The 25,131-nt window shown below is 50.8% G+C and overlaps 2 protein-coding genes across 3 annotated transcripts in view; both read left to right on the forward strand.

Moving 5' to 3' along the window:
* SPPL2B (signal peptide peptidase like 2B) overlaps window positions 1-25,131 on the forward strand; it is a 231,734-nt gene that overhangs the window by 149,548 nt on the left and 57,055 nt on the right. The window lies entirely within an intron of this gene.
* On the forward strand, window positions 19,787-23,446 carry OAZ1 (ornithine decarboxylase antizyme 1). The gene is given in 6 exon segments (XM_068537360.1): window positions 19,787-20,004; window positions 21,418-21,475; window positions 21,477-21,563; window positions 21,977-22,149; window positions 22,581-22,666; window positions 22,892-23,446. Coding segments are annotated over 6 exon segments (684 nt in total). The 5' UTR covers window positions 19,787-19,858; the 3' UTR covers window positions 23,026-23,446.

The following is a 25,131-nucleotide window of genomic DNA, read 5'->3' on the forward strand; positions in this document are numbered from 1 at the left end:
GTCTTGCTGACTACACCCCAGGCCTCCTTATTTCCAGGTCCTTACTTGGTCTCAAGCTGGGGGTCATCCTCAAGTTCTAGGGCAGCCCATATCTTGGATCTTTCCTGGAACCTCTAAATATTTTTGCACTTAGAGACTCAATGGATGTGAAGTAGGGGAGGTCTGTAACTGAAGGAAGCGCTCCCTTTACTGACACGTCTCTTAGGAATTAGGCAAGATCAAGTGTCCAGGTTTGGGCTTCAAATTATACCAGTTGGTTTGAGCATGCTGATTAAAAACAAAGGGAAAATAAACAAAAAACAAATTCTCTTCTGCTATTTTGACCTCATGGCGGTCTCCAGAAGCCATCTGGTCAGCCACATAGGATCCCTGGAATCTCCAGATGTGCTTTTTAAAGAAACTGTGGTAGGGACTTCCCTGGCGGTCCAGTGGTTAAGACTCTGGGCTTCCACTGTAGGGGGCACGGGTTCGACGCCTGGTCAGGGAACTAAGATCCCGTTTGCCACGTGGTGCAGCCAAAAATAAATAAACTAATTAAATAAAATAAAAAATTTGGTAAAATACACATAACATAAAATTTACCATTTTAATCATTCTAAAGTGACAATTCAATGGCATTAAGCACATTCACATTGTTGTGCAACCATCCCCACCATCATCTCCAGAACCTTCTCATCTTCCCAAACTGAAGCTCTGTCCCCATGAAACACTGATTCCCCACCCCTGCCGCAGCCCCTGGCCCCCACCATTCTATGTTCTACTCTCTGTCTCTATGGATTTGCCAATTCTATGTCCTTTTTCTGTTCCAGGATCCCATCCAGGGTACCACGTGATACTTAGCTGTCACGTCCATTCTCTTAAGTGCCTCTTGGCTAACACAGTGTCTCAGAAATTCTTGCTTTTGATGACCTTGACAGTTTTGAGGAGTGCTAGTTGGAAATTTTCTGGAATATCCCTCAAATGCAGCTTGTCTGGTGTTTTTCTGATGATTAGGCTGCGGTGATGGGTTTTCAGGAAGGAAGACACTGCAGAGGTGAAGGGCACTTCTCATCATGTCGTATCAAGGGTCTGTGCCATCCACATGACTTATCCCTGTGGATGCTGGTCTTGATCACCTGGCTGAGGTGTGTTTGTCAGTTTTCTCCACCGTAAATTTACTCTTCCCCACAGTCTTTCCAGCCCACACTCTTTTGAAAGAAGTCAAAATACACAGCACATACTTTTTTAAAAAATTTATTTTATTGGGACTTTCCTGGTGGTGCAGTGGTTAAGAATCTGCCCGCCAGTGCGGGGGACACGGGTTTGATCCCTGGTCCGGGAGGATCCCACATGCCGCGGAGCAACTAAGCCCGTGTGCTACAACTTCTGAGCCTGTGCTCTAGAGCCCGCAAGCCACAACTACTGAGCCCGTGTGCCACAACTACTGAAGCCCACGTGCCTAGAGCCTGTGCTCCGCAACAAGGGAAACCATCACAAAGGGAAGAATGTACATCACAACGAAGAGTAACCCCTGCTCGCTGCAACAAGAGAAAGCCCTCGCACAGTAACGAAGACCCAATGCAGCCAAAAAAATAAATTAAAAAAATAAATTTTAAAAATTTATTTTATTGAAGTATAGTTGATTTACAATGTTGTGTTAATTTCTACTGTACAACAAAGTGATTCAGTTATACATGTATATACATTCTTTTTCATATTCTTTTCCATTGTGGTTTATCACAGGATATTGAATATAGCTCCCTGTGCCATACAGTAGGACCTTGCTGTTTATCCATTCTCTATATAATAGTTTACATCTGCTAACCCCAAACTTCCGATCCTTCCCTTCCTTACCCCCCGGCCTTGGTAACCGCAAGTCTGTTCTCTATGTCTGTGAGCCTGTTTCTGTTTCACAGAACCCCGGCCCCCTGCATTGGGAGTGTGGAGTCTTATTTATTTATTTATTCATATTGATTTTATTTATATATTTGGTTGCACTGGGTCTTAGTTGTGGCAGGCAGGGTCCTTTGTTGTGGCAAGCAAACCCTCAGTTGTGGCATGTGGGATCTAGTTCCCTGACCAGGGATGAACCTGGGCCCCCTGCATTGGGAGCTCGGAGTCTTAACCACTGTGCCACCAGGGAAGTCCCAATTGTGGTAGATTTCTTAACACTTACTTTCTGTAGCACAAGAAGCTCCAGGCTCATCTTCTATATTTCCTGCCCCAGCCTAGAATCAGCCATTTCTCCACAAAGCTCTGGTTCCTTTTATTGGTGAATGGTATTAGAAACCAAGATCTGGGTGCTGGGTGTCATGAACTTTTTTTTTTTTTTTTAATTTGTTTATTTTTGGCTGCACTGTGCGTGGGCTTTTTCTAGTTGCGGCGAGCGGGGACTACTCTTGGTTGCGGTGCGTGGGCTTCTCATTGTGATGGCTTCTCTTGTTGCGGAGCACGGGCTTTAGGCGTGCGGGCTTCAGTAGTTGTGGCACGCGGACTCAATAGTTGTGGCTCACGGGCTCTAGAGCACAGGCTCAGTAGTTGTGGCACACAGGCTTAGTTGCTCCACGGCATGTGGGATCTTCCTGGACCAGGGCTCGAACCCGTGTCCCCTACATTGACAGGTGGATTCTTAACCACTGTGCCACCAGGGAAGCCCTGTCATGAACTTTTAAGTGTTCCATGTGATGGGGCAGGGATATGTGATGTGAGTCTGTATAAATGGCTTTTATGAATCACATTGAGGATATAGTGCTGGACCACACTGTACTCTAAAATTATATACTGCCATTGCTGTTTTGAGTCCCGTTAGTGAGAATGCAACATCTTGCTCTTGCCTGGAGAGTGTGAACCCTGTAGGTCACTTTGACCCAGAGAAGCAGCCTGGTTTTCCAGCCCAGGTGTGGAGCTTCAAGTAAAGGTTGTCTAGACACAACATTCCATTTGGTAGTTTCCAAGGAAACAGGACCCTGCATCCTCATCTCAGCCTCATCTCAGTATAATTTTTTTTTTTTTCTGGCCATACTGCACAGCTTGTGGGATCTTAGTTCACTGACTGGGGATTGGACCCGGGCCATTGGCAGTGAAATTTCAGAGTCCTAACCACTGGACTGTCAGGGAATTCCCATCAGCCCAAGCTTAATGCCAACCTCTTTACTCATAGCTCTGCCTAGCTTTGAGCCTAACAAACTCCACTTTATGTAAATATTACCTAAACTCTGCATTTCCCCCAAATCCTATAATATGTCTCTGTCTTTTTGTTTTTTTGTTTGGGGAGACACCCCATACTTTCTCTACTAGGTGGTGTCTCTTGCTGCAGCAAGTTATTAAGCCTAACTTTCAGAGACCAAAATTGTGTCCCGGGAGGTCTTTATCAGATGGGCTTTACCAGTGAAGGGGATGGGGGTGGCGAAGGGCCATTTCTGCAACACAGAGAAGGAAGTGGGGATTAGCCCTTGCTAAGTCCAGGTCTTTAGACTCATTTTTTTCTGTGTAGTGTTCCACAAGACATTCAGCTGTTCTGAGACACAGTTTTTTCATTAGCATAATGGGGTCAGTAAATTTGTTCCAGTGAACTTCCGTGGATGTTGTGAGAATCGAAGAGGAGAGAGAAGTGAGACATATTTCAACTGTTCTCTTCGCGGGAGGAAAGAAAGGAAGGGGGCTTCCCTGGTGGCGCAGTGGTTGAGAATCTGCCTGCCAATGCAGGGGACACGGGTTCGAGCCCTGGTCTGGGAGGATCCCACATGCCGCGGAGCAACTGGGCCCGTGAGCCACAACTACTGAGCCTGTGCGTCTGGAGCCTGTGCTCCGCAACAAGAGAGGCCGCGATAGTGAGAGGCCCGCGCACCGCGATGAAGAGTGGCCCCCGCTTGCCGCAACTAGAGAAAGCCCTCGCACAGAAACGAAGACCCAACACAGCCAAAAATAATTAATTAATTAATTAATTAATTAATTAATTTAAAAGAAAAAAGAAAGAAAGGAAGGGTCTTGGGGAAAGGTGAGGCTGCAATGTGGGTGGGAGGAGGGAGAGACAGGATCAACAATCCAGATATTTAGTCCCTTTCCGCTTCCCTCCCTGTGAAGCGTCTGCAGTAGAGAGTTTCCAGAATTAGGATTGTCAGATTTAGCAAATAAATATACAGGATTCCCAGTTAGAGTTGAATTTCAGATAAACCATAATTTTTGTAGTATATGGCCCAAATATTGAATGGGACATGGTTATACTAAACAAAATTCACTATTTATCTGAAATTCAAATTTAACTGGGCAGTCCTGTATTTTAGGTGGCATTCCAACCCAGAATTATACTGGCAGCCTTTTTGGAAAAATGGTCCTGGGCAATTCCTGGGGCCTGGGTAACCATATTTGTTATCACGTGACCCTGTCACGTGACCATAGTTCCTTGACAGGGATTGGATCTCCCAAAGCTGACAGCCATATGTTTGGAGAAGCAGCCTATCAGGTGGCCTGGAGCTCTAGCCAATAGGGGCATTGGGCGGTGACATACTGGACCAATGAGAGCCTTCCTCTGTAGGAATATTGAAGGTAGAAATAGAAGTGGGTTCAAATCCTGCCTCTGACCCTTAGTGGCTGTGTTTTGGAGGGTCCTCAGCCTCAGGGTTTTTTTTTTTTTTTAATTGGGGTATAGTTGTTTTACAATGTTGTGTTAGTTTCTACTGTACAGCAAAGTGAAGTAGAGTTCCCTGTGTTATACAGCAGTTTCTCATTAGTTATCTATTTTTAAGCCTCAGATTTTTATATGAACTTCATAAAGGGAATTAATCGAGGCACCATAGGCAAAGCTTATACTAAGTGCTCAATAAATCTGCCCATTGTTGTCATTGTTATTATTATTTGGCCGCGCCACACGGCTTGCGGAATCTTAGTTCCCCGACCAAGGATCAGACCCCGGCCCCCTGCAGTGGAAACGCAGAGTCTTAACCACTGGACCACTAGGAAAGTCCTATTGTCATTATTAATGTCCATATAATTAACACCTTTACCCTTCCTTCTTTTTATTTTCCTGTCAGCGCTGCCTTTCCTTCTTCCCATGAAATTAGGCAAGCAGGGAATACAATAACCCCACTTTACAATTGATGAAACCAAGGCCCAGGATCACATTGTTGAGTTGAGTTCCTGGTGGAGCCTTGGCTATGACCAGGCCCCTCCAGGCTCCTGAACCACCTCCCTGGCAGCCCAACTCACACAGAAGCCGTGACAGGAGTTACCAGCCCTTCCATGCCCTCCCAGCGGACCTGGTGCCTGTGTTTATCAGTACCGCAGGTGATGCAAGATGATGGGTACTTTGCTGGGATCTCCTCCCTGGCCAACAGGGGCCTGAGGCAGCCTAACTGGTGTGTCTGGGGGCTGGAAGTGCCTAATCACTCACCCAGACACCAGCCAGACACAACCCTCGGGACCCCACCTTTCAAAGGCAGAAGCAGAGGTGTCTTCTGGCTCTGAGCCAGATGGCTGTTCCTCTGCCATTGACCTTCTGAGTGACCCGGGCAAGCTTCCTCACCTGCCATGCGGGCACCAGAACTATCGCCTTATGTGCATGTATTAATTGAACAAACTTTTTGACAAAACCAGGAGTGGGCGAGAATAGATAGCACCAGAACTCCCACCCATTGCTGCTGGGATTGTAAATTTGTACAATGCTTTGGAAAACTGTTTGGCATCAATGACTAAATCTAGCAATCACTTACCCCATGACCCAGTGATTCCATTCCCACATACATAGCCAAGAGAAAGGAGAGCACTTGTCCACCAAAAAACATGCACAAGACTGTACATCTTTTTTTTTTTTTGGCTGCTCCATGAAGCTTGTGGGATCTCAGTTCCCTGGCCAGGGATTGAACCTGGGCCACAGCAGTGAAAGCGCCAACTTGTAACCACTAGGCCACCAGGGAAATCCCAAGAATGTACACCATTTAGATAAATGTCACATCATCGGAAGGAAAGCCTCTTGTGCTTCCAAGCACACCACTGAGAAAATGAAAGGACAACCCACAGAATAGGAGAAAATACTTGCATCTAGATATCTGAAAAGGGACTTCTATCTAGACTACATAAAGAACTCTTACAATTCAAAAAATTTTAAAAAACTCAGTAAAAAAATAGGCAAAGTAGCTGAATAGACATTTCTCTAAAGCAGATATGCAAATAGTCAATGCGCTCCTAAAAGTTGCTCAACGTCATTAGCCACCAGGGAAATGCAAATCAAAATCACAATGAGGTATTGCTTCATTTCCACTAGGATGGCTAGAATCAAAAAGACAGATTAAAAAAAAATATATATATATATATATATAAAAAAAAGATAATATCAAGTGTTGGAGGGGAGGTGCAGAAATTGGAACACTTATACATTGCTGATTGGGATGTAAAATGGTGCAGCTGCTTTGGAAAACAGTCTGGAAATTCCTTAAAAGTTTGAACAGAGTTATCATATGACTCAGCAATTCCACTCCTGTGTATATGCCCAAGGGAAATAAAATATGTGTCTACACAAAAACCTGTATATGAATGTCCACAGCAGCGTTATTCCAAATTGCCAAAAAGTGGAAACAACCCAGATATTCATCAACGGATAAATGGATAAACAAAATGTGGTCCCTCCACACACGGGAACATCACTCAGCCATGAAAAGGAGAGAAGCACTGACACTCGCTACAACGTGGATGGACCCTGAGAACACGATGCTCAGTGAGAGAAGCCAGACACAGAAGGACCCAGAGTGTGTGATTCCATTGATGGGAAACGTCCAGAGCATGCAAATCTACAGAGACAGAAAATGGATTCCTGATTGCAGAGGCTGGAGAAGGGGGTGGGGAGCGACTGTAGTGGACACAAATCTTTTTTTGTTTTTCGGTGATGAAACTATTGTAGAATTAGATGGAGTGATGGTTGCACAACTTTGTGAATGTACTAAAACCCACTGATTTGTACATTTAAAAGTGTAAATTTCATGGTATATAAATAATATTTGTGGGACTTCTCTGGTGGCGCAGTGGTGAAGAATCCACCTGCCAATGCAGGGAACACGGGTTCCATCCCTGTTCCGGGAAGATCCCACATGCTGCCGAGCAACTAAGCCCGTGCGCCACAACTACTGAGCCTGCGCCCTAGAGCCCGCAAGCTACAACTACTGAGCCCACGTGCCACAGCTACTGAAGCCCACACGCTCTAGGGCCTGCATGCCACAACAAGAGAAGCCACCGCAATGAGAAGCCTGCGCACCGCAACAACGAGTAGCCCCCGCTCGCCGCAACTAGAGAAAGCCCACGCGCAGCAACAAAGACCCAACGCAGCCAAGATAATAATAATAATGATAATAATATTTGTGAAAGAACAGAAAATATATATATATATTGGTCTCTGCCCCTGGTTTCTGGGGGCCAAAGCTCCTAAATCTCTTTTAATTTTCTGGTTGATTGGAGTGTTTTTTGGTGTAATGAGATAGCTCTGGGTGGGCTCCTGGCTGGGACTGGTCACCAGAAAGACCAGGCCATGATTAGAAACTTGGAACTTTCAGCTTCACTGCCACCCTCCAGGGAGGGGAGAGGGGCCAGAGATGGAGTTAATGACGGATTGTGCCTCTATGATGAAGCCTCCATACAAATCTCTAAACTGTGGGGCTCAGGGAGATTCTTGGTCGGTGAACATGGGGAGGGGCTTGGAGAGAGAGCATGAAAGCTCTGTGCCCCTTCCCACATACCTCGCCCTATGCATCCTTTCATCTGGAGGTTCATCTGTATCCTTTATCACACCCTTTATAATAAAGCAATAAGCAGTAAGGAAACAGTTTCCCTGAGTTCTGTGAGCTGCTCTAACAAATTAATCGAACCCAAGGAAGGGGTCATGAGACCTCCGATCTCTAGCCAGTTGGTCAGAAGCACAGGTGACAACCTGGACTTGAGTTTGGCATCTGTGGGGAGGGGCAGTCTTGTGGGACCGAGCCTTTAACCTGTGGGGTCTGATGCCATCTTCAGGTAGAGCGTGTCAGAACTTAGTTGAATGGTAGGACTCCCAGCTGATGTCACAGAGAATTGCTTGCTCTGGGGGAAAAAAAACCCATGTATCTGGTGTCAGAAATGTGAGTGGGCAGCAGTGTGCAAGTAAAAGAGAAACACAAGAGGACAGAGGACTCAGGAGGTGATATTAGGAGGTGGGCTATTGGGATGAGGTCATAAAGGTGGAGCCCCCACGAATGGGATGAGTGCCTTGTAAAAGAGACCCCAATGAGCTCCCACACCCCTTCCACCATGTGAGGACACAGCCAGGAGATGGCCACCTAGGAGCCAGGAATCGGGCTCTCACCAGATGCCAAATCTGCCGACACCCTGATCTTGGACTTCCAGCCTCCAGAACTATGAGAAATAAAAGTCTGCTGTGATATTCTGTGACAGCAGCTCAAACAGACTGAGACAGTGTGTAATGGCCCACCCCTCCATCTTTCTTCCTAATTCTGCACTCAGTGATGTCACAGTGGTAGCTTGAAATCAGTGAGAGTATTTACACGGCAGAAATTGGCAAAGGTGACAAATCAATGCCCCCACCACCCCACCCCTGCCAAGGAGCCCACGGTTAAACATTTGCCAGCTCACCTTGCATGGAACATACTTGGGCGAATTTAAACTTTGGAATCAAGACCAGGTGAGCCAAGGTTAGACCTACTGAAGCCTGGCTGACCATGGGTGACCATGATCTAAGCCACTGAGCTTTGGTGTAGTTTGTTACATGGCATTATCACAACACTTGCTGACTAATACACCAGGTGTCCACCATGTTGGACTGAGAGAGCATCAAAGCAGTGAAGCCAAGTGCAGATGAGAGTCTGTTAAGGGTGATGGGTGGGGTCCAAAGGTAGCTGGGAGCACAGGCGAACATGAGACCTGGGTTCAAATCTGGCAACTTAATAATAGCTGTGGGGTTTTGGTTAACTGACCTCAATTCTCTGAGCCTCTGGCTGTCAAGAGCAAATGGACTCCTCGGAAAACTAAAAAGAGAATTACTGTATGATCCAGCAATCCCACTCCTGGGCATGTATCCTGACATCACTATAATTAAAAAGGTACATGTACTCCTATGTTCATAGCAGCACTATTTACAGTAGCCAAAACGTGGAAACAACCTAAATGTCCATGGACAGATGAATGGATAAAGAAGACGTGGTACATATATACAATGGAATACTACTCAGTCATGAAAAAGAACGAAATCATGACACTTGCAGCAACATGGATGCAACTAGAGACTATAATACTCAGTAAAGTAAGTCAGAAAGAGGAAGACAAATATCATATGATATCACTTATATGTGGAATCTAAAATATGGCTCAAATGAACCTATCTACAAAACAGAAACAGACTCACAGACATAGAGAACAGACTTGTGGTTGCCAAGAGGGAAGGGAGTGGGGGAGGGATGGATTGGGAGTTTGGGATTAGCAGATGCAAACTATTGCATTTAGAATGGATAACAACAAGATCCTACTGTATAGCACAGGGAACTATATCCAATCTCCTGTGATAAACCATAATAGAAAGGAATATGAAAAGAAGAATGTATATATATACATATATATATATGTATGTATATATATACTCACACACATATATGTGTGTAACTGAGTCACTTTGCTGTACAGCAGAGACTGGCACAACATTGTAAATCAACTATACTTCAATTAAAAAATAATAATAATAAAGAGCAAATGGAGATAACCCCCACCCATTGTCTTGAGGATCAAAATAGAACACGTGTGCAGTATACCATAGGCACTCAATAAATTCTCCCATAAGGTGATGCCTGAACTGGTCCTTGATGACCTTGCCAAGCTCACCCTCCTTCACTCCCTTCCTTGCTCACTCTGTTCCAACCACACTCGCCTCCTCTCTGTCCCCCCATCATACCAAGCACCACAAGTTCATTCTAACCCTTCACTTTGTCCTGACACCTGCCTGGACCATTGCCCCCAAAACTTTTCTTGGCTATGACTTTGTTTTCCACCTCTGCTCACTGCCAAAGTCAGCACACAATAGACACTCAGTATACTGTTACTGAATGAATGAATAAATGGGTGGGTGGATGGGAGGATGGATGGGTGGATGGATAGATGGGTGGGTGGATGGATGGATGGTTGGATGGGTGGATGGATGGATGGATGGGTCATTTTGGGATGAGAGAACTGATTCAGGTCTGGAAAAGGGACTGATCATATGTGTCCAAACCTCTGGCCAGATCCCCATGCTCAGAGCTCCAGGCCAAGATCATTTCAGAGAAGAGCCATCCCTTCTCTGAGGCTGACTAGCACTGCCCTCTGCTGGCTGTCCTGGAGTTTGCATGCAGCCCACCAGTTCCCAGTAATGTAAAAATAGGCTCTTGTCAAAATCCTGCTTTAGTCTTCATCTTCTTCCTTTTTTTTTTTTTTTTTTTTTCCGACATGCAAGAAATTTTTTAGTTGTGGCATGAGAGATCTAGTTCCCTGAACAGGGATCAAACCCAGGCCCCCTGCATTGGGAACACGGAGTCTTAACCACTAGACCACCAGGGAAGTCCCCAGTCTTCATCATCTTAATAAGCATTTATTAAGCACCTATCCATACAGCAAACAAAAAGACAAAGATCCATAGATCATAGGATTTGAGTTCGGGGTGGGAGAAGTGGTGGATACTGATTATAAGCCTAGTGGTCAAAAATATGGTGCTAGGGACTTCCCTCGTGGCGCAGTGGTTGGGAATCTGCCTGCCAATGCAGGGCACACGGGTTCGAGCCCTGCTCTGGGAAGATCCCACATGCCGCGGAGCAACTGGGCCCGCGAGCCACAACTACTGAGCCTGCGCGTCTGGAGCCTGTGCTCCGCAACAAGAGAGACCGCGATAGTGAGAGGTCCGCGCACCGCGATGAAGAGTGGTCCCAGCTTGCCACAACTAGAGAAAGCCCTCGCACAGAAACGAAGACCCAACACAGCCATAAATAAATAAGTAGATAAATAAATAAAAATTAAAAAAAAAAAAAAAAAAAAAACATGACACAGTATAAAATACCATCAGGACAAAGCCTTGTTAGTTAGTCCAAACACTTTTAGCACACATGGGCCGTCATAGTAGTTACCCATGAAAACAGGTCTGCAGGAGGGGCTGAGAGGGCTGGCTCTGGATTCCGAGGCCCCAGTTTGAGTCCCAGCCAATTCTCCCATGTCCAGATCCATGTCGTTCGCTGGAAGAAAGGTACTGGTCGTGCCTGTCTCTTTGAGTTGCTGTGGGAAACCCGCCTTCATTCAGACTGGGAGTGCTCTCACCCCACATCACCTGGTCCCCAGCTCCCTGGTGTTCCCCCGCCCCAGTCATGGGTTAGTTGCACTACCTCCAAAAGATACGTTCAAGTCCTAAGCCCAGACCCATTTGGAACGGGGTCTGCTATAGGGTGAATGTTTGTGTTCCCCGCCTCCAAATTCATATCTTGAATCCTAACGCCCTCCACTTGTGATGGTATTAGGAGGTGGGGCCTTCAGGAGGACACTAGGTCAGGAGGGCAGAGGCCTCGTGAATGGGATCGGTGCCCTTATGAAAGGGACCCCAGAGAACACCCTTGCCCCTTACGCCACGTGAGGACACAGCGAAGAGGAGGTGCCAGCTATGAACCGGGACACAAAATCTGCCAGTGCCTTGATCTTGGACTCCCAGCCTCCAGAACTGTGAGAAGCACACTTCTGTTTATAAGCCACTCAGTCTGAGGAATTCTCTTTTTTTGTTTGTTTAATTTATTTTATTATTTATTTATATTTTGGCTGTGCCAGCTCTTAGTTGCAACATGCATGCGGGATGTAGTTCCCCGACCAGGGCTTGAACTCGAGCCCCCTGCATTGGGAGCGCAGAGACTTACCCACTGGACCACCACAGAAGTCCCAGGAATTCTGTTGCAGCAGCTCGAATGGACCGAGATAGAGTCACTGTAGATGTAATTAGTTAAATGAGCTCATAATGGAATGTTGGGGGCCCTAATCCAGTATGACTGTGTCCTTATAAGAAGAGGGAAATTTAGAAACAGAGTATCCATGTGAAGACGGAGACAGAGATTGGGGTGATGTATCCAGAACCCAAAGGACACCTGGAGCCCCAGAAGCTGGAGGGGGCAGGAAGGACCCTCCCCTGGAGCCTGTGGAGGGAGCTCGGCCCTGCCACACCTGGGTTCAGACTCTGGCCTCCTGAACATTCGAGAACAAATTATTGTTGACTGAAGCCCGCCAGTATGCAGTCACCTGTTACAGCAGCTGCAGGAAACTCAAACACCCTGAATATTCATCCCCACCCCCCCATTTGGTGGTGCAGAGAAACCCAGCTCCCCTGCTCTGGGGGGACCTCAGCCTTCAAAGGGACATCCTAAGACCTGCAGCCAGGTGTTTGCATCTGGAAAGCGTGGGCCACTCTGGGACCCCTGAGAAGAAAGGGAAGTGGATTTCGTCAATGAGTCACCACCAGTAAAAATCCTGAACACATAACCCCGCTGCCCTCCCCACCCGCGGAGGCACCGGGAGGCCAGACACACCTGCCCACCTTCGGGGCCGAGGCCGGCGGCTTCCTGCCCCCTCCCACCTCGCTCAGAAACAGCTCTTACTCTCTGCCTTATGACGCAGGCAAAACCTGAACATTAGAAACGTACCCAAGTTCAAAAAGGACAGTTTTTAAAACACCCGCCTGCTCCCATCCAAAAACAGACGCTGTTTAATATTCGAGGGTTCCCTCCTCAGATGTTTTTGCAACCTTGTGTTTCAATATTATTTACGTATTTATTTTTACAAGACTGGCATCATTAGTGAAGGTCTGAACATCTTGTTTTGGAACCTACATTTTTTTTTTTTCCTCTTAAGAGTATATTACGGTTTGGCAGTTCCTCAAAACGCTAAACATAGAATCACCATATGACAGCAATTCCACTCCTACGTATACACCCAAAGGAGGAGAAAGTGGGGACTGGAATTGATATTTCTACATGCACGTCCATGGCAGCATGTTTCACAAAAGCCAAAAGGTGCGAATGAGTCAAATGTCCTTTGACAGATTAATGAGTGGATAAACACACGTGTCCCTCCACACACGGGAGTATCACTCAGCCACAAAAAGGAGAGAAGCCCTGACACTCGCTGCAACGTGGACGGACCCTGAGACCACGATGCTCAGTGAGAGAAGCCAGACGCAGGAGGACACACAGTGTGTGATTCCATTGATGGGAAACGTCCAGAACAGGCCGATCCACGGACACAGAGAGTGGGTTCGTTTTTAACTTCTTATTTTGAAATAATTTTAGGCTCCCAGAAGAAATTTACCATTGTACCCATTGGCGGGATCACGTCCAGGCTGGGGTATTGAGCTGCTGGCGTGATTCCTTCCAGGGCCACAGTGAAGTCCAAGAGGGTAGGGTGCCCGGGCCAGTCTGGGAAGCAGCACCCCGTGTGGGCCCCGGAAGGCCACCGGGCAAGAGGAAGAAATACCACTGGATTGTGGGTGTGGGGTGCCATTTTTTTTTTTATTGTGGTAAAATACACATAACAAATTCACCATCTGAGCCATCTTTAAGTGCACAGCTCGGTGGCATTAAGTACATTCACATTGTCGGGCAACCATCCCCACCATCCATCTCTAGAACTTTCTCATCCTCCCAACTGAAACTCTGTCCCTATGAAACCCTGACTCCCCACCCCCTCCCCCAACCCCTGGCCCCCACCATCTGCTTCCTGTCTCTGTGGATGTGACTCCTCTGGGGACCCCCTGTGAGTGGAATCAGACAGTATTTGTCCTTCTCTGTCTGGTCCTCTCACTGATCATCATGTCCTTGAGGTTCATCCATGATGTAGCAGGTGTCAGAACATCCTTCCTTTCTAAGGTTGCGTAATATTCCAGTGTGTGGATGGACCACATAGTGTTTATCCATCATCTGTCAAATGGACATTTGGGGTGTTTCCACCTTTTGGCTGGTGTGACTCAAGCTGCTCTGAACACGGGTGTGCAAATATCTCTTCAAGACCCTGCTGGACTTCTCTGGCGGTCCAGTGGTTAAGACCCCATGCTCCTACTGCAGGGGGCACGGGTTCGATTCCTGGTTGAGGAACTAAGATCGCACATGCTGCAGTACGGACAAAAAAAAAAAAAAAAAAAAAAAAAGACCCTGCTTTCAGTTCTTTTGGGGATGCACCCAGGAGCAGAATTGCTGGGTCATACGGTGATTCTATGTTTAACCTTTTGAGGACCCTCCAGACTTTTCCACAGCAGCTGCACCATTTTATATCCTTCGGAGCAGCTGTGCACAAGGGTTCCAATTTCTCCACATCCTCGCCCACACTTGTCATTTTCCATCTTTTTGATAATAGCCACCTTACTAGGTGTGAGGTGGCGTCTCACTGTGGCGAGCCCCTCGTGCTTTAAGCCAGTGAGCTGGGGGCTTTTGTTCCTGCAGCAGACCCCAGACCCCAGCCTTCCTGACTAACAGAAACACAGCAGAAAAAAATCTTACCACGTGGAAACTCTCCAACCCCACAAGTGACCATTAACATGCAGATCAAGGCAAAAAGAGTTCCAAAGCATTTTTTTAATAATACTTCCTTTTGGTGAGGCCATGGCAAAACAGGCCTTCGCCTCTGCTGCTTATGGGAAAGTAAATTCTTGTAACATTTCTAGAAGCTCTGAGGTAATAGCTATTTCTTTGACCTAGAGATTCCACTTCTAGGAATTGATCCTAAGAAAATTATCTAGAATGCCACAAATATGTATACACCAAGAGAGTCAACACAGCCTTTGTGTAATAACCACAAAAGCAGAAACTCCAAAATACACAGCAAGGACCTACTGTATAGCATACGGAACTCTACTCAGTATCTTGTAATTACCTATAATGGAAAAGAATCTGAAAAAGAATATAAATATGTATGTATAACTGAATCACTTTGCTATATACTTGAAACTAACACCACATTATATATTAACTATACTTCAAAAAAAAATATATGAACAACATAAAAAGTAGCCCAGAGTTTGAGATAAGCCTGCTCATTTCCCCCGTTACCCCCTCTAGTCCTTGGTGATGGTGTTTTTACGGGGCTGTCCAAACGCCAGGAGCATGTTGGGGTGTCCTGTGCTTTATCACTCGGCAACAGACGTGTGTGTGGATTTGTGGCCAAATCCGGCCATTTGAGGCTGTTGTCCTTTGGCCCGGTTCTCACTGAGGGCTGTGCAGGCATAGGAAAAGTGGTCGTGTTTTGTTTACTTCCCTCTTCTGGCTGCTTTCTCAAGAGGCCGGAGGCCTCCTGACTTTCTCTTTGGAGAATAAGGTTAGGAGAGAGGGCCAGGCTTGAAAAGGATGCTGAATGTGGTGAAAGGACTTTAGCCCCTTTTATGTTTACTTTTTAGCAGTTGATGACGAAATTTTTCAAACGGACAGAAAGGTTGAGGGAAATTTACAGTGAAGGCCCACATTGCCGCCGCCTAGATTCTACAAGTCATATTTCGCTGTGTTCGCTTTGTCCTGTCTTTGTTTACCCACCTTACTTTTAAAATTTCATTCCAAAGTCTACTGCAGGCATCAAACCCCTTTAGCAGGCGCACTGTTTACTGGGGATCCATAAATGTTTGTGTCTTTAATAGGGACTTTCATGGCAGTGCAGTGGTTAGGGTTCCACGCTTCCACTGCAGGGGGCGCGGGTTCGATCTCTGGTGGGGAACTAAGACCCCGCAAGCTGCGTGGCCAAAAAAAAAAAAAAAAAAAAAAGTCATTTGACAAATGTTTGTGTCTTTAATGTTTGGATGAAATTCACTTGAGGGAAATGTACACATCCCAACTGCACTGTCAGATGGGTTTTGTCCAATGTGCCGAATGTCACCCATGGCCCATGAAGATCCTGAATATTCCCCTCACTCCGTGTGTGAGCTCCCTGGGGCGGCTGTAACAAATCATCATCCGTGTAGTGACCTAAAACAACACAGATTTATCCACTCACAGTCCTGGAGGCTGGAAGTCCAACTCGGGTCTCACGGGGCTAAAATCCAGGCGTGGGCAGGGCCGGTCCTTCCGGAGGCTCCAGGGGAGCAGCGGTTCCCGCCTTTTCCAGCTTCTAGAGGCGCCGCATCCCTGGCTCGCGGCCCCTCCTGCATCCTCACAGCCAGCAGTGCAGCATCTCCCATCTCTCTCGGCCTCTGACCCTCTCGCCTCCCTCTTATAGGGACCTTGTGATGATGCTGGGCCCCCTGGGGAATCCAGGGTCACCCCCATCTCAGGGGCCTTAACTTAACCCCACCTGCAAAGTCCCTTTGCCAGGTGAGGTGGCACATTCACAGTTCTCAGGACTAGGACGGGGAGGTGTTTGGGGGCTGTTACTCAGCCGACTACACTCCATGAATCTTTCTAAAAATCAGAGTGAGATCCCTGGCATCCTCCCGCCTCGCCGTACTGATTTTAGCAGGACACCGGGCATGGGCCCTCCATCCTTGACGTGCCTGTCCCAGGTCTTCTGTTATCCCTTCCCAGCAGCTCAGCTCTCACCTCCTCCAGGAAGCCCTCCCTGATGCCCCCCTCTTCCTCCCTGCAATCTGGGGCCCTCGCCTCTCACAGACTCCCTGCTCCCAGTGAGGCACCTCCCCTCTGTCTGATTTCTTTCTTTTTTTGGCCTTTTAATTTTTATTTATATATTTACTTTTTATTGAAGTATAGCTGATTTACAATGTAGTGTTAATTTCTGCTGTACAGCAAAGCGATTCCATTACACATATATACGTTCTTTTTCATATTCTTTTCCATTATGGTTTATCACAGGATATTGAATATAGTTCCCTGGGCTATACAGTAGGACCTTGTTGTTTATCCATTCTCTATATAATAGTTTACATCTGCTAATCCCAAACTCCCAATCCTTCCCTACCACAGCGCCCCCGTCACCCCATCTGATTTCTCTCTCCGTCCCCAGCAAGCCCAGCCAGGGTGGCTGCCTTGGGCACCCGTGCCCACCCTGAGCCTTCCCCACTGTGGTCTGCTCAGTGTGTAGGTTCCCCCTTCCCAGCACGTGCAGGTGCCCCCAGATCAGTGGGAGAAAGAAAGAGAAGGTGACACTGGGCGGGGGAGACTGGATGATGTCTGGGGACTTCTGTGGTTGTTACACTGGGAGGGGGCTCCTGGCATCGAGGGGGTGGGGGCCAGGGAGGCAGCTCCACACCCCACGGCACCCGGGATGGCCCCGAATGTGGAGAGTGGGCATTCATTTCTGCCTCAGGAACCCAACCCTAGGACTTCCCTGGCGGTCCAGCGGTTAAGACTCTGCGCTTCCAAAGCAGGCGGCACGGGTTCGATCCTGCACGCCACGTGGCATGGCAAAAAAAAAAAAAAACCCACAAAAAGCACAAAAATAACCAACCCTGACTGCAGGCTCACAACCGAGATCCGACAGCGAGCAAGGCTTTTGGTGCCGGATGAAACCTGGAAGGAGAGTTTGGTCTTGTTCAGAGTTTACAATCTCAGTGGCAGGTGCTTTGGTGCCCCCAACATGCACACACAGGGATAGAGCAGAGGAACATGGTCCCCATCCTGTGTCATCCTGTACCAGGTCACTCTCACCTCCCCGACAGCAGGCAGAGAGAGCTGTCCCTAGAACCGGAGCCCACCCTCCCCACGAGGAAGAAGTGACACTCCTCCCCATATCCCCGCCCAGAGCTGGGGGCCCTGCAACACCCGGAGACCCCACGGTGACTTTTCCGGACACGTCTCACCCCGACCTCATGTGCACCCATTTTCTCCTCCACCCGTTTTTTTATCCCCCAGCTGCTGCAGTTTGTTTTTTTTACCAAGAGGTTACATATTTTTCCCCTTTCCACCCACAGTGATTCCAAATTAAAGCGTGATTTGGCCAGCAAGGGCGCAGGGCCTGCTGATGAAGAAGGAACCTCCCACCCCAAGTCCTGGGTCTGGAGTTTTCTGCTGGTTCCCCTGGACTGCAGAGACCTGGACGTGGCCTAAATGTCATCCCCCAGAGACTGGCCTGGCATGCGAGGCATTCTTGGAGACATCTCCCTGGACCAGGGTCTGCGTGGCTGCTTGAGCCCACTGTGCTGGCAGTCAGCTGGGAGCCCTGTCACTCCCTGACCTCAGTCATGGGGGGTAAACACGGCTCGACCCAGTGACCAGTGGCCAGCCATGGGCAGTTACAGATCCTGGACTCTTAGCCCAGAATCGCCCGTCTGTGTAACACACCCGAGAGTTGCCATGAGGCAAAGACCCAGATTTCGAAACCCATAGGTTCTTCCAGCCTCAAGAAAACAGAGCCTGAATAATGGTGCACCAGGGACTTCCCTGGCGGTCCAGTGGTTAAGACTCCGCGCTTCCACTGCAGGGGGTGCAGGTTCGATCCCTGTTCGGGGAACTAAGATCCCGCATGCCATGCGGTGTGGCCAAAAAGTTAAAAAAAAAAAAAAAAAAAAGCATACTAGCCTCACAAATAGTGAGGACACTTAAGTGGCACCCTAAGTGGGTCGGTGGGAGTGAGCCCTGGCAATAAAAGAAACACTGAAAACAATAAGAAAGTTAACTACAAATTCATCTGCTTTTGGTTTTCACCATGAGCGGCAATTCTAAGCAATGTCATTCATTAAATATTCTTTCTCTGGGAAATTTCTTTGGTTGGCCTAACATTTGCAATTATTACAGTCTCTGTTGAGTTTTAATAATGTACATACAGAAGCTGTAAATTAGATGTTTGTATTACTTATAAATGCTGTATACGTAAACAATAAATTCTGCATTCCACATGGAAGGGTATTTGGAGACACACAGGGACTTCGCCACATGCTTTGGAGAGTAAATTTCTATCAGTTTTGTAATAATTCAAGGTCCTTTTGCAGAAAGCTTGTGCCTCTAACCCCAATGGACACAGTAGCTTGGAAATAAAAATGAGATAAAAAGGGCAGGGATTGTAAAGACAAAGAAACAAGTAGGAGTTACTTCATTCCATGTAACTCTTCAGAGACTCTGTGCTTAAAACGTAAAAACATGAAACAAAGTGGGACCTGCAAGAACAATATTTTTGCTTGGGGCAAATTTTAGTTCACACGTGAAATATCTTTGTGAGTTTATCTGCAAGGAAAAGCATTTTTGCTTAAGTCCAAATGTGACGCGAAATATTTTCCTGAATTTGAATAATATCTTTGACATTGAAAGGAAACTGTAAATTGTTTTAACACGTGAAAGACCGAATCCAGAAATACCATTATTAGGATCGATCATTATGAGGTTATTACTGAAAATAGTTTTGTTCTATGGCGCGGTGTGGGAGCTGGGACCCTTCTCTCCAAATACCCGGGGCCTTTGTCGCCAAGAGCCGCTAAGGGGAAGGAGTCCTTTAGAGGGAGAGGACCCTAGCGAGGGCGACAGGGACCACCGCGGAGACGTGGCTACCGCGAGTCCCCCGAAAGCGGGCGCAGCGACACGCCCAGGCCCCCAGGCCCGGCTGCGGGGCGGGGCGGGGCGGGGCGCGGCGCGGCGCGGCGCGCGGCGCGCGTTCCCGACGCCACGCCGGCCCCGCCCCCTCCGCGCGCCCGCAGAGCTACGACGGGGAGGGGGCGGGACCCGACGCGTCCTGCTCAGTCCGAGGCGCGGCCCCACCCCGGGTCCCCCGCCGTCTGCCAATCAGACGCCGAGAGGGGCGGGCGCGCCTGGGCTTCCTGGTGGCCCCACTCCCTCGTGCGGCCGCGTTCCCGCGGCGTGGGGGGGGCGTGGCCTGGGCGCGGTACGTATAAAGGCGGGCGGCGGCGGAGGCGCCATTTTGCGAACGGCGAGCAGCGGCGGGGGCGCGGAGAGGCGCAGCGGAGGTTTTCCTGGTTTCGGACCCCAGCGGCCGGATGGTGAAATCCTCCCTGCAGCGGATCCTGAACAGCCACTGCTTCGCCAGAGAAAAGGAGGGGGATAAACCCAGCGCCACCGTCCACGCCACCCGCACCATGCCGCTCCTCAGCCTGCACAGCCGCGGAGGCCGCAGCAGCGAGAGGTGAGCGCCCCGCCCCCGCCCGAAGCTTCCAGAAGCGCCGCCGCGCAGGCCGGCAGGCGGCCGGCCGCGGGGCGCCACGGAAGTCCCGGGAGCGCGAGGTCCGCCCCTTTGTCGAGGCCACAGTCGCGGCGGGGGGGGGGGGGCAAAGGGGGTCTCTGATTGGATTGAGGGGCCCGCAGGCTACTTGGTCGGATTGGGGGGGGACACGAGGATTTCCGGTTGGATTGGGGGGCCGCCAGGGTACCTGGTTGGGATTGGGGGGCACGGGAGTCCACGGTCCGGTTTGGGGGTGGGAGATTCCGGGGTCGGGTTTGGAGGGCGGTCGGGCCGGCGGGTCGCGGGAATCTGCGCTTTGCGGGCGCGGAGGTTTTAGGCGCTTAGCGGAGCGGCCCTTCCCCCTATCCCGCGCCCCGACGTGGCCCCGGGACGCGGCAGCCCTCGCGATCACTTTTTAGCCCCGAGGATGCGCGGAGCCGGGCGGCGCCACGTAGACGGCGCCCGGGGCCCTTCTCGGCGTGGCGGCCGGCCCGCCTCTCCCCCGTAGGACGGCTGGGTCGAGGGCGGTCGTGGCCGGGGGCGGGGGTCTAGGTGAGCCGCGCTCGCCGCGGATCGCGAGCTGTTTGACCACGGCCCCGGGGGTGCCCTCGCGCGGTCCTTGAGCCACGATGCCGGCGCCCGCGGGTCGGGCGCCCCGGATGGGAGCCGAGCAAAATGGAGGCGACCGCGGGGCCTGTTGACACTGCGCAGCAAATGGCTGCTGGCGCTGCCGGCTGCGCGATTGTGAAAACCTCCCCCGGGGCCGAGGGCCGCTCTGCCGAGATGACGCAAGCGGAGGCCTCGGGGTGCGCGCGGGAGGGCGTCTGCGCGGGCCCGTCTCCGCTGCGCCGGCGGGGACACCGAACTGGCCCCGCGCCTCCCGGCGGGTGCCGACGACGAAAGGGCCGCAGTAGGGACTGCTTCAGTGGAAGGACGGCTTTGCTGGACTCTTAAGAAAACGCTGTTAGAGCTTCAGGTCTGCTGGAGACTGCAAAGTGGAAAAGGGGAAGCTGAAGCGCTGGACTTAGAAGTGGGAAGTAGAACCTGGCGCAGGGCTGGGTGGGGCGACACTTAGCGCCGGTCAGAAGATAGTTGAAGGGTAGAAGAGGCACCCAGGGGACGGGTTGGACCTTACCAGCGTCACCACCCGAGGAGGTGGATTTGAGGGGCTTCTTGTTGCTGTGGCTGCTGACCAGACGGAGGCAGATGTTGACTCTGCACCCGACGTAAACATTGCGCTTGAAAGATGGAGGCGCGTCCCAGGGACCTGGGCTCTGGTAGGCCTTGGTCTTCCGCTTGGCCTTGCTGGGGCTCGGGTCCCTGGCAGCGGAGGCGGGGCGTCTCCCCCAGTGCTGCTCACCAATGCCTTTCCTCCAGTTCCAGGGTGTCCATCAACTGCTGTAGTAACCTGGGTCCAGGGCCTCGGTGGTGCTCCTGATGTCCCTCACCCACCCCTGAAGATCCCAGGTGGGCGAGGGAATAGTCAGAGGGATCACAATCTTTCAGCTAATTTATTTTACTCTGTAAGTATCCTCGTTCCTCGGACCTCTGGGTACGTGAGGTGGGGGGCGGGGGGTAGCCAGACCCACAAAATGTTTTATGCACCTTTCGTGTGCCAGGAACTCTCCACATGGTTTTCCTGAATCCAAGATTGAAGGAACAAAGGTGCAGACTGCAGCGCAGGCTTTGCGTGAGCCTCTAGTAGCTGTTGGCAGCTCCTGTTTGTGCTCAGCCTGGGGCTCGTGCTCTGGCCTTGGGTGGAACCACCATTCCTCAGAGGCCCGGGAGGCTCCACACCCAAACAGCGCTGCAGGGCGTGGGGTGAACGGTCATATGGGTGCTTTTCTGGGTTTTCCAGACTGTCAGGGTACCAAGGGGAAAGATCCCCAGGCTGTGAAGGCTGGCGTTCAAGGTTGGATTTGGTCTTCTTCCGCAGGATAATCGGCTGAATGTAACAGAGGAACTAACGTCTAATAACAAGACGAGAATTTTTAACATCCAGTCCAGGCTCACGGATGCCAAACACATTAACTGGAGAGCGGTGCTGAGCAGCAGCTGCCTCTACGTTGAGATCCCAGGCGGCGCTCTGCCCGAGGGGAGCAAGGACAGGTGAGGGCGGGCCTGTGTGTGCCTGGGGGGCAGAGCGAGGCAAACCGTGTTTGCACCTCAAAGTTGGACTCCAGAGGAGGGAAGCCTGAGTCAGGAGCCAGGTGGTGGTTATTGTTTCCGGAGTGAGGGTTCCCCTTTTAAGCAGTGGACCAGCAGTATCACCCAAGGGACACCAGGGGCCATCTGTGGTTGTCACATTGTGGGTGTTGCTCATGGTGTCAAGTGCGTGGGGCCAGGGATACCCCACAGTGCCCAGGACGGTCCCCCAGAGTGACCTGGCTCCAATGTCAGCAGTGGCAAGGCTGACCCTGGATTAGACCCGGGAGAGGCTGGTGCTCCCAGTATGCAGATGAGGCCACAGACAAGTGGGAGAGCTGGGCTAGGGCCCCTGTGGGGCGGCCGGGGCGCGGGCCCTGACGCTGGAACCTCAGCTTCGCAGTTCTTCTCGAGTTTGCTGAGGAGCAGCTCCGCGCTGACCACGTCTTCGTTTGCCTCCATAAGAACCGCGATGACCGAGGTGAGTGATCTCCACGCGGGGGAGAGGAGATGGGAGAGGCTGCCCACTGGCCTGGAGGCCAGGCCCAGGGTGGGGTCCACGCGGTCCAGGGGCCGCGCTACACCCTGCTGGGCAGTCCCCTTGCCCTAGACTTGGGCCTTCTGTCTCAGGCGGTCCCCGGGCCGGCAGGACTCTGGGCCCTGCAGGTGGACGGGGTGTTCTGACCTGATGGTGTCTCCTCCGCAGCCGCCTTGCTCCGTACCTTCAGCTTTCTGGGCTTTGAGATTGTGAGACCGGGGCATCCCCTTGTCCCCAAGAGACCCGACGCTTGCTTCATGGCCTACACGTTTGAGAGGGAGTCCTCCGGTGAGGAGGAGTAGTGTGAGGCCCCTGAGGCCCCTGGGGCTCGATTGCAGACCGTTCCGTGTGCACTTGCTGCCGTGCTTCGGGCGGGTGGTGTGATCAACTGCGCGCTGACCTGCGTCAGCCTGCTCACCTGCTGGGTTTGTCCGCATGTCGTAATTGTGCAAATAAATGCTCACTCCAAATTAGCCGTGTATTTCTTGAAGTTTAATATTGTGTTTGTGATACTGAAGTATTTGCTTTAATTCTAAATAAAAATTTATATTTTACTTTTTTATTGCTGGTTTAAGATGATTCAGGTTATCCTTGTACCTTGAGGAGGAGTTTCTTATTTGAAGTCTTTTGGAAACAGTCTTAGGTCTCTTAACTTGGAAAGATAGGTATTAATCTACCCTTCTATTGCTCTCAAAAATCCAAATAAAACGATTACCCTTCCAAGACCTGTGTTGGCTCAGTGGTGTTGACAGGGGCGCTGTCTGAATGGAGGGCAGGTGGAGGGGTGGGCCGGGGCCAAGGGGAGAGGGGCCTCGAGGTTGCCTGGGGTTCAGGGAGCTGTGCGAGCGTCCTGAGCTGAGTGACTCCCCTACACACACTTCTTTCTGCAGAGGGGTGGGGAAGCCGAGGGCCCCGTCTCATCTCTGGCCACAGCCAGCCTTGGCCTCCTGTGGGCAGCTCGGCCCTGGGGCTCCACCCCAGCTGCTCCATACCTCGCCTTCCCGCCGCTTCCAGGGCAGATGGCAGCCTGCCCCACCCCACACCTTGGGCCGTCACTCCCCTTTCCCAGTGCCATTCCCTGGGGTGGCTGAGGCTGGCTGGAGTGGCCTGGTTCCAGTCTGAAGCCGTTCACTGGGTCCTGGGAAGTGGCGGGGGGCGGGGCAGGGGCTGCCTGGGACTTTTCCAGCTTGGGGGCGGGGTGGTGTCTAGCCGTGGGCACCCTGCCCTTTAGCCTTTGTACAGTGTCGTGCCGGGGCAGGAGCACTGCTGGTGGGTGTCCTGGCCGGGGCAGAGGTGGGGAGGTCTGAGGCAGCCAGAAGGCGAAGATACTGCAGTGGCGGGGGGCTGTGGTGAGGTGGGGGCGGAAGGCGGAAGAGCTGCAGGGCTTCAGCGCCACCTGCTGGCTGCATCTGCGAGCGTGGCCCGGCGATTGAGAAACAGGCTGCCAAGCGGGTATCTTTTACTGAGGAGGATGGGGTTTAGGGGGATTCAAGTATATTTGGGGGTTGGGTGGGCTATTCAGCTACCTGAATGATGATGGAGTTGGTTTTCAAAGGTCTGGGGAGACAGCTGTCTCCAGTCCACGTCGACAGGGCAAGGGCCGAGAAAGGGGTTTGGAGTCGGGGTGTTGGAGGAGGTACAGGAGTCTGAAGCAGAGGTAGGGGGGAGGGTGTCTGCAGTGGAGGGAGCAACGGGCAAGCCCTGGAGGCCAGAAAGCACCTCCACGGATGGTGATGTGGCAGGCGGGGCTGGCCAGAGAGCATGCAGAGCCTTTAGAAGAGCCCCATTGTACTGTGAAGGCACTAGGGAGCCATGGGAGAGGTCTGAGCAGGAGAGGGCCCTGGTCATACCTGGGGGTCAGAAAGTTCCCCCCAGGATCACCATGGTAGGGTTGGGGGGAGTGAGGGGGCATGACTGGAGACCCCAGGCTACGGCAGTGGGGCCCCTCAGGGCTCCTATGTCCATTTTTCAGAGGTATAAACCGAGACCTCATTTTCTCCCTCAGGTCCCCTGTTGTATACCACTTTGTTTATTCCATCAGTTAAACGCCTAGCGCGTGTTCAGCCTGGCCCCTGCCCTCAGGGAACTCACAGCCTGATGGGTGAGGTGAACAGGTGACAGGTAAAAAGATGAATAAATACTTCCAGGTGGTGACAAGTGCTCGGGAAAGGCAGGGCGCGGAGCTAGAGAGGGCCCAGGAGGGGCAACTTTATTTGCTTAGAAGAGGTGAGATTTGGACAGTCTGGCAGAGGGAACAGGCCATGCAAAGACTTGGTGGCTGGACGGAATTTAGGGTCACAGAGGAACAGCAAGGAGGCCACGGTGGGTGGAGGGAGTAGGGGGGGCAGGGCATGGGCACGTTTGGGCAGGTGAGCCCAGACCCCACTGGAGTGGGCTGGCTGTCTCAG

This window comes from Eschrichtius robustus, chromosome 2, assembly GCF_028021215.1.
Source record: "Eschrichtius robustus isolate mEscRob2 chromosome 2, mEscRob2.pri, whole genome shotgun sequence".
In the NCBI taxonomy this organism is placed as follows: Eukaryota; Metazoa; Chordata; class Mammalia; order Artiodactyla; family Eschrichtiidae; genus Eschrichtius; species Eschrichtius robustus.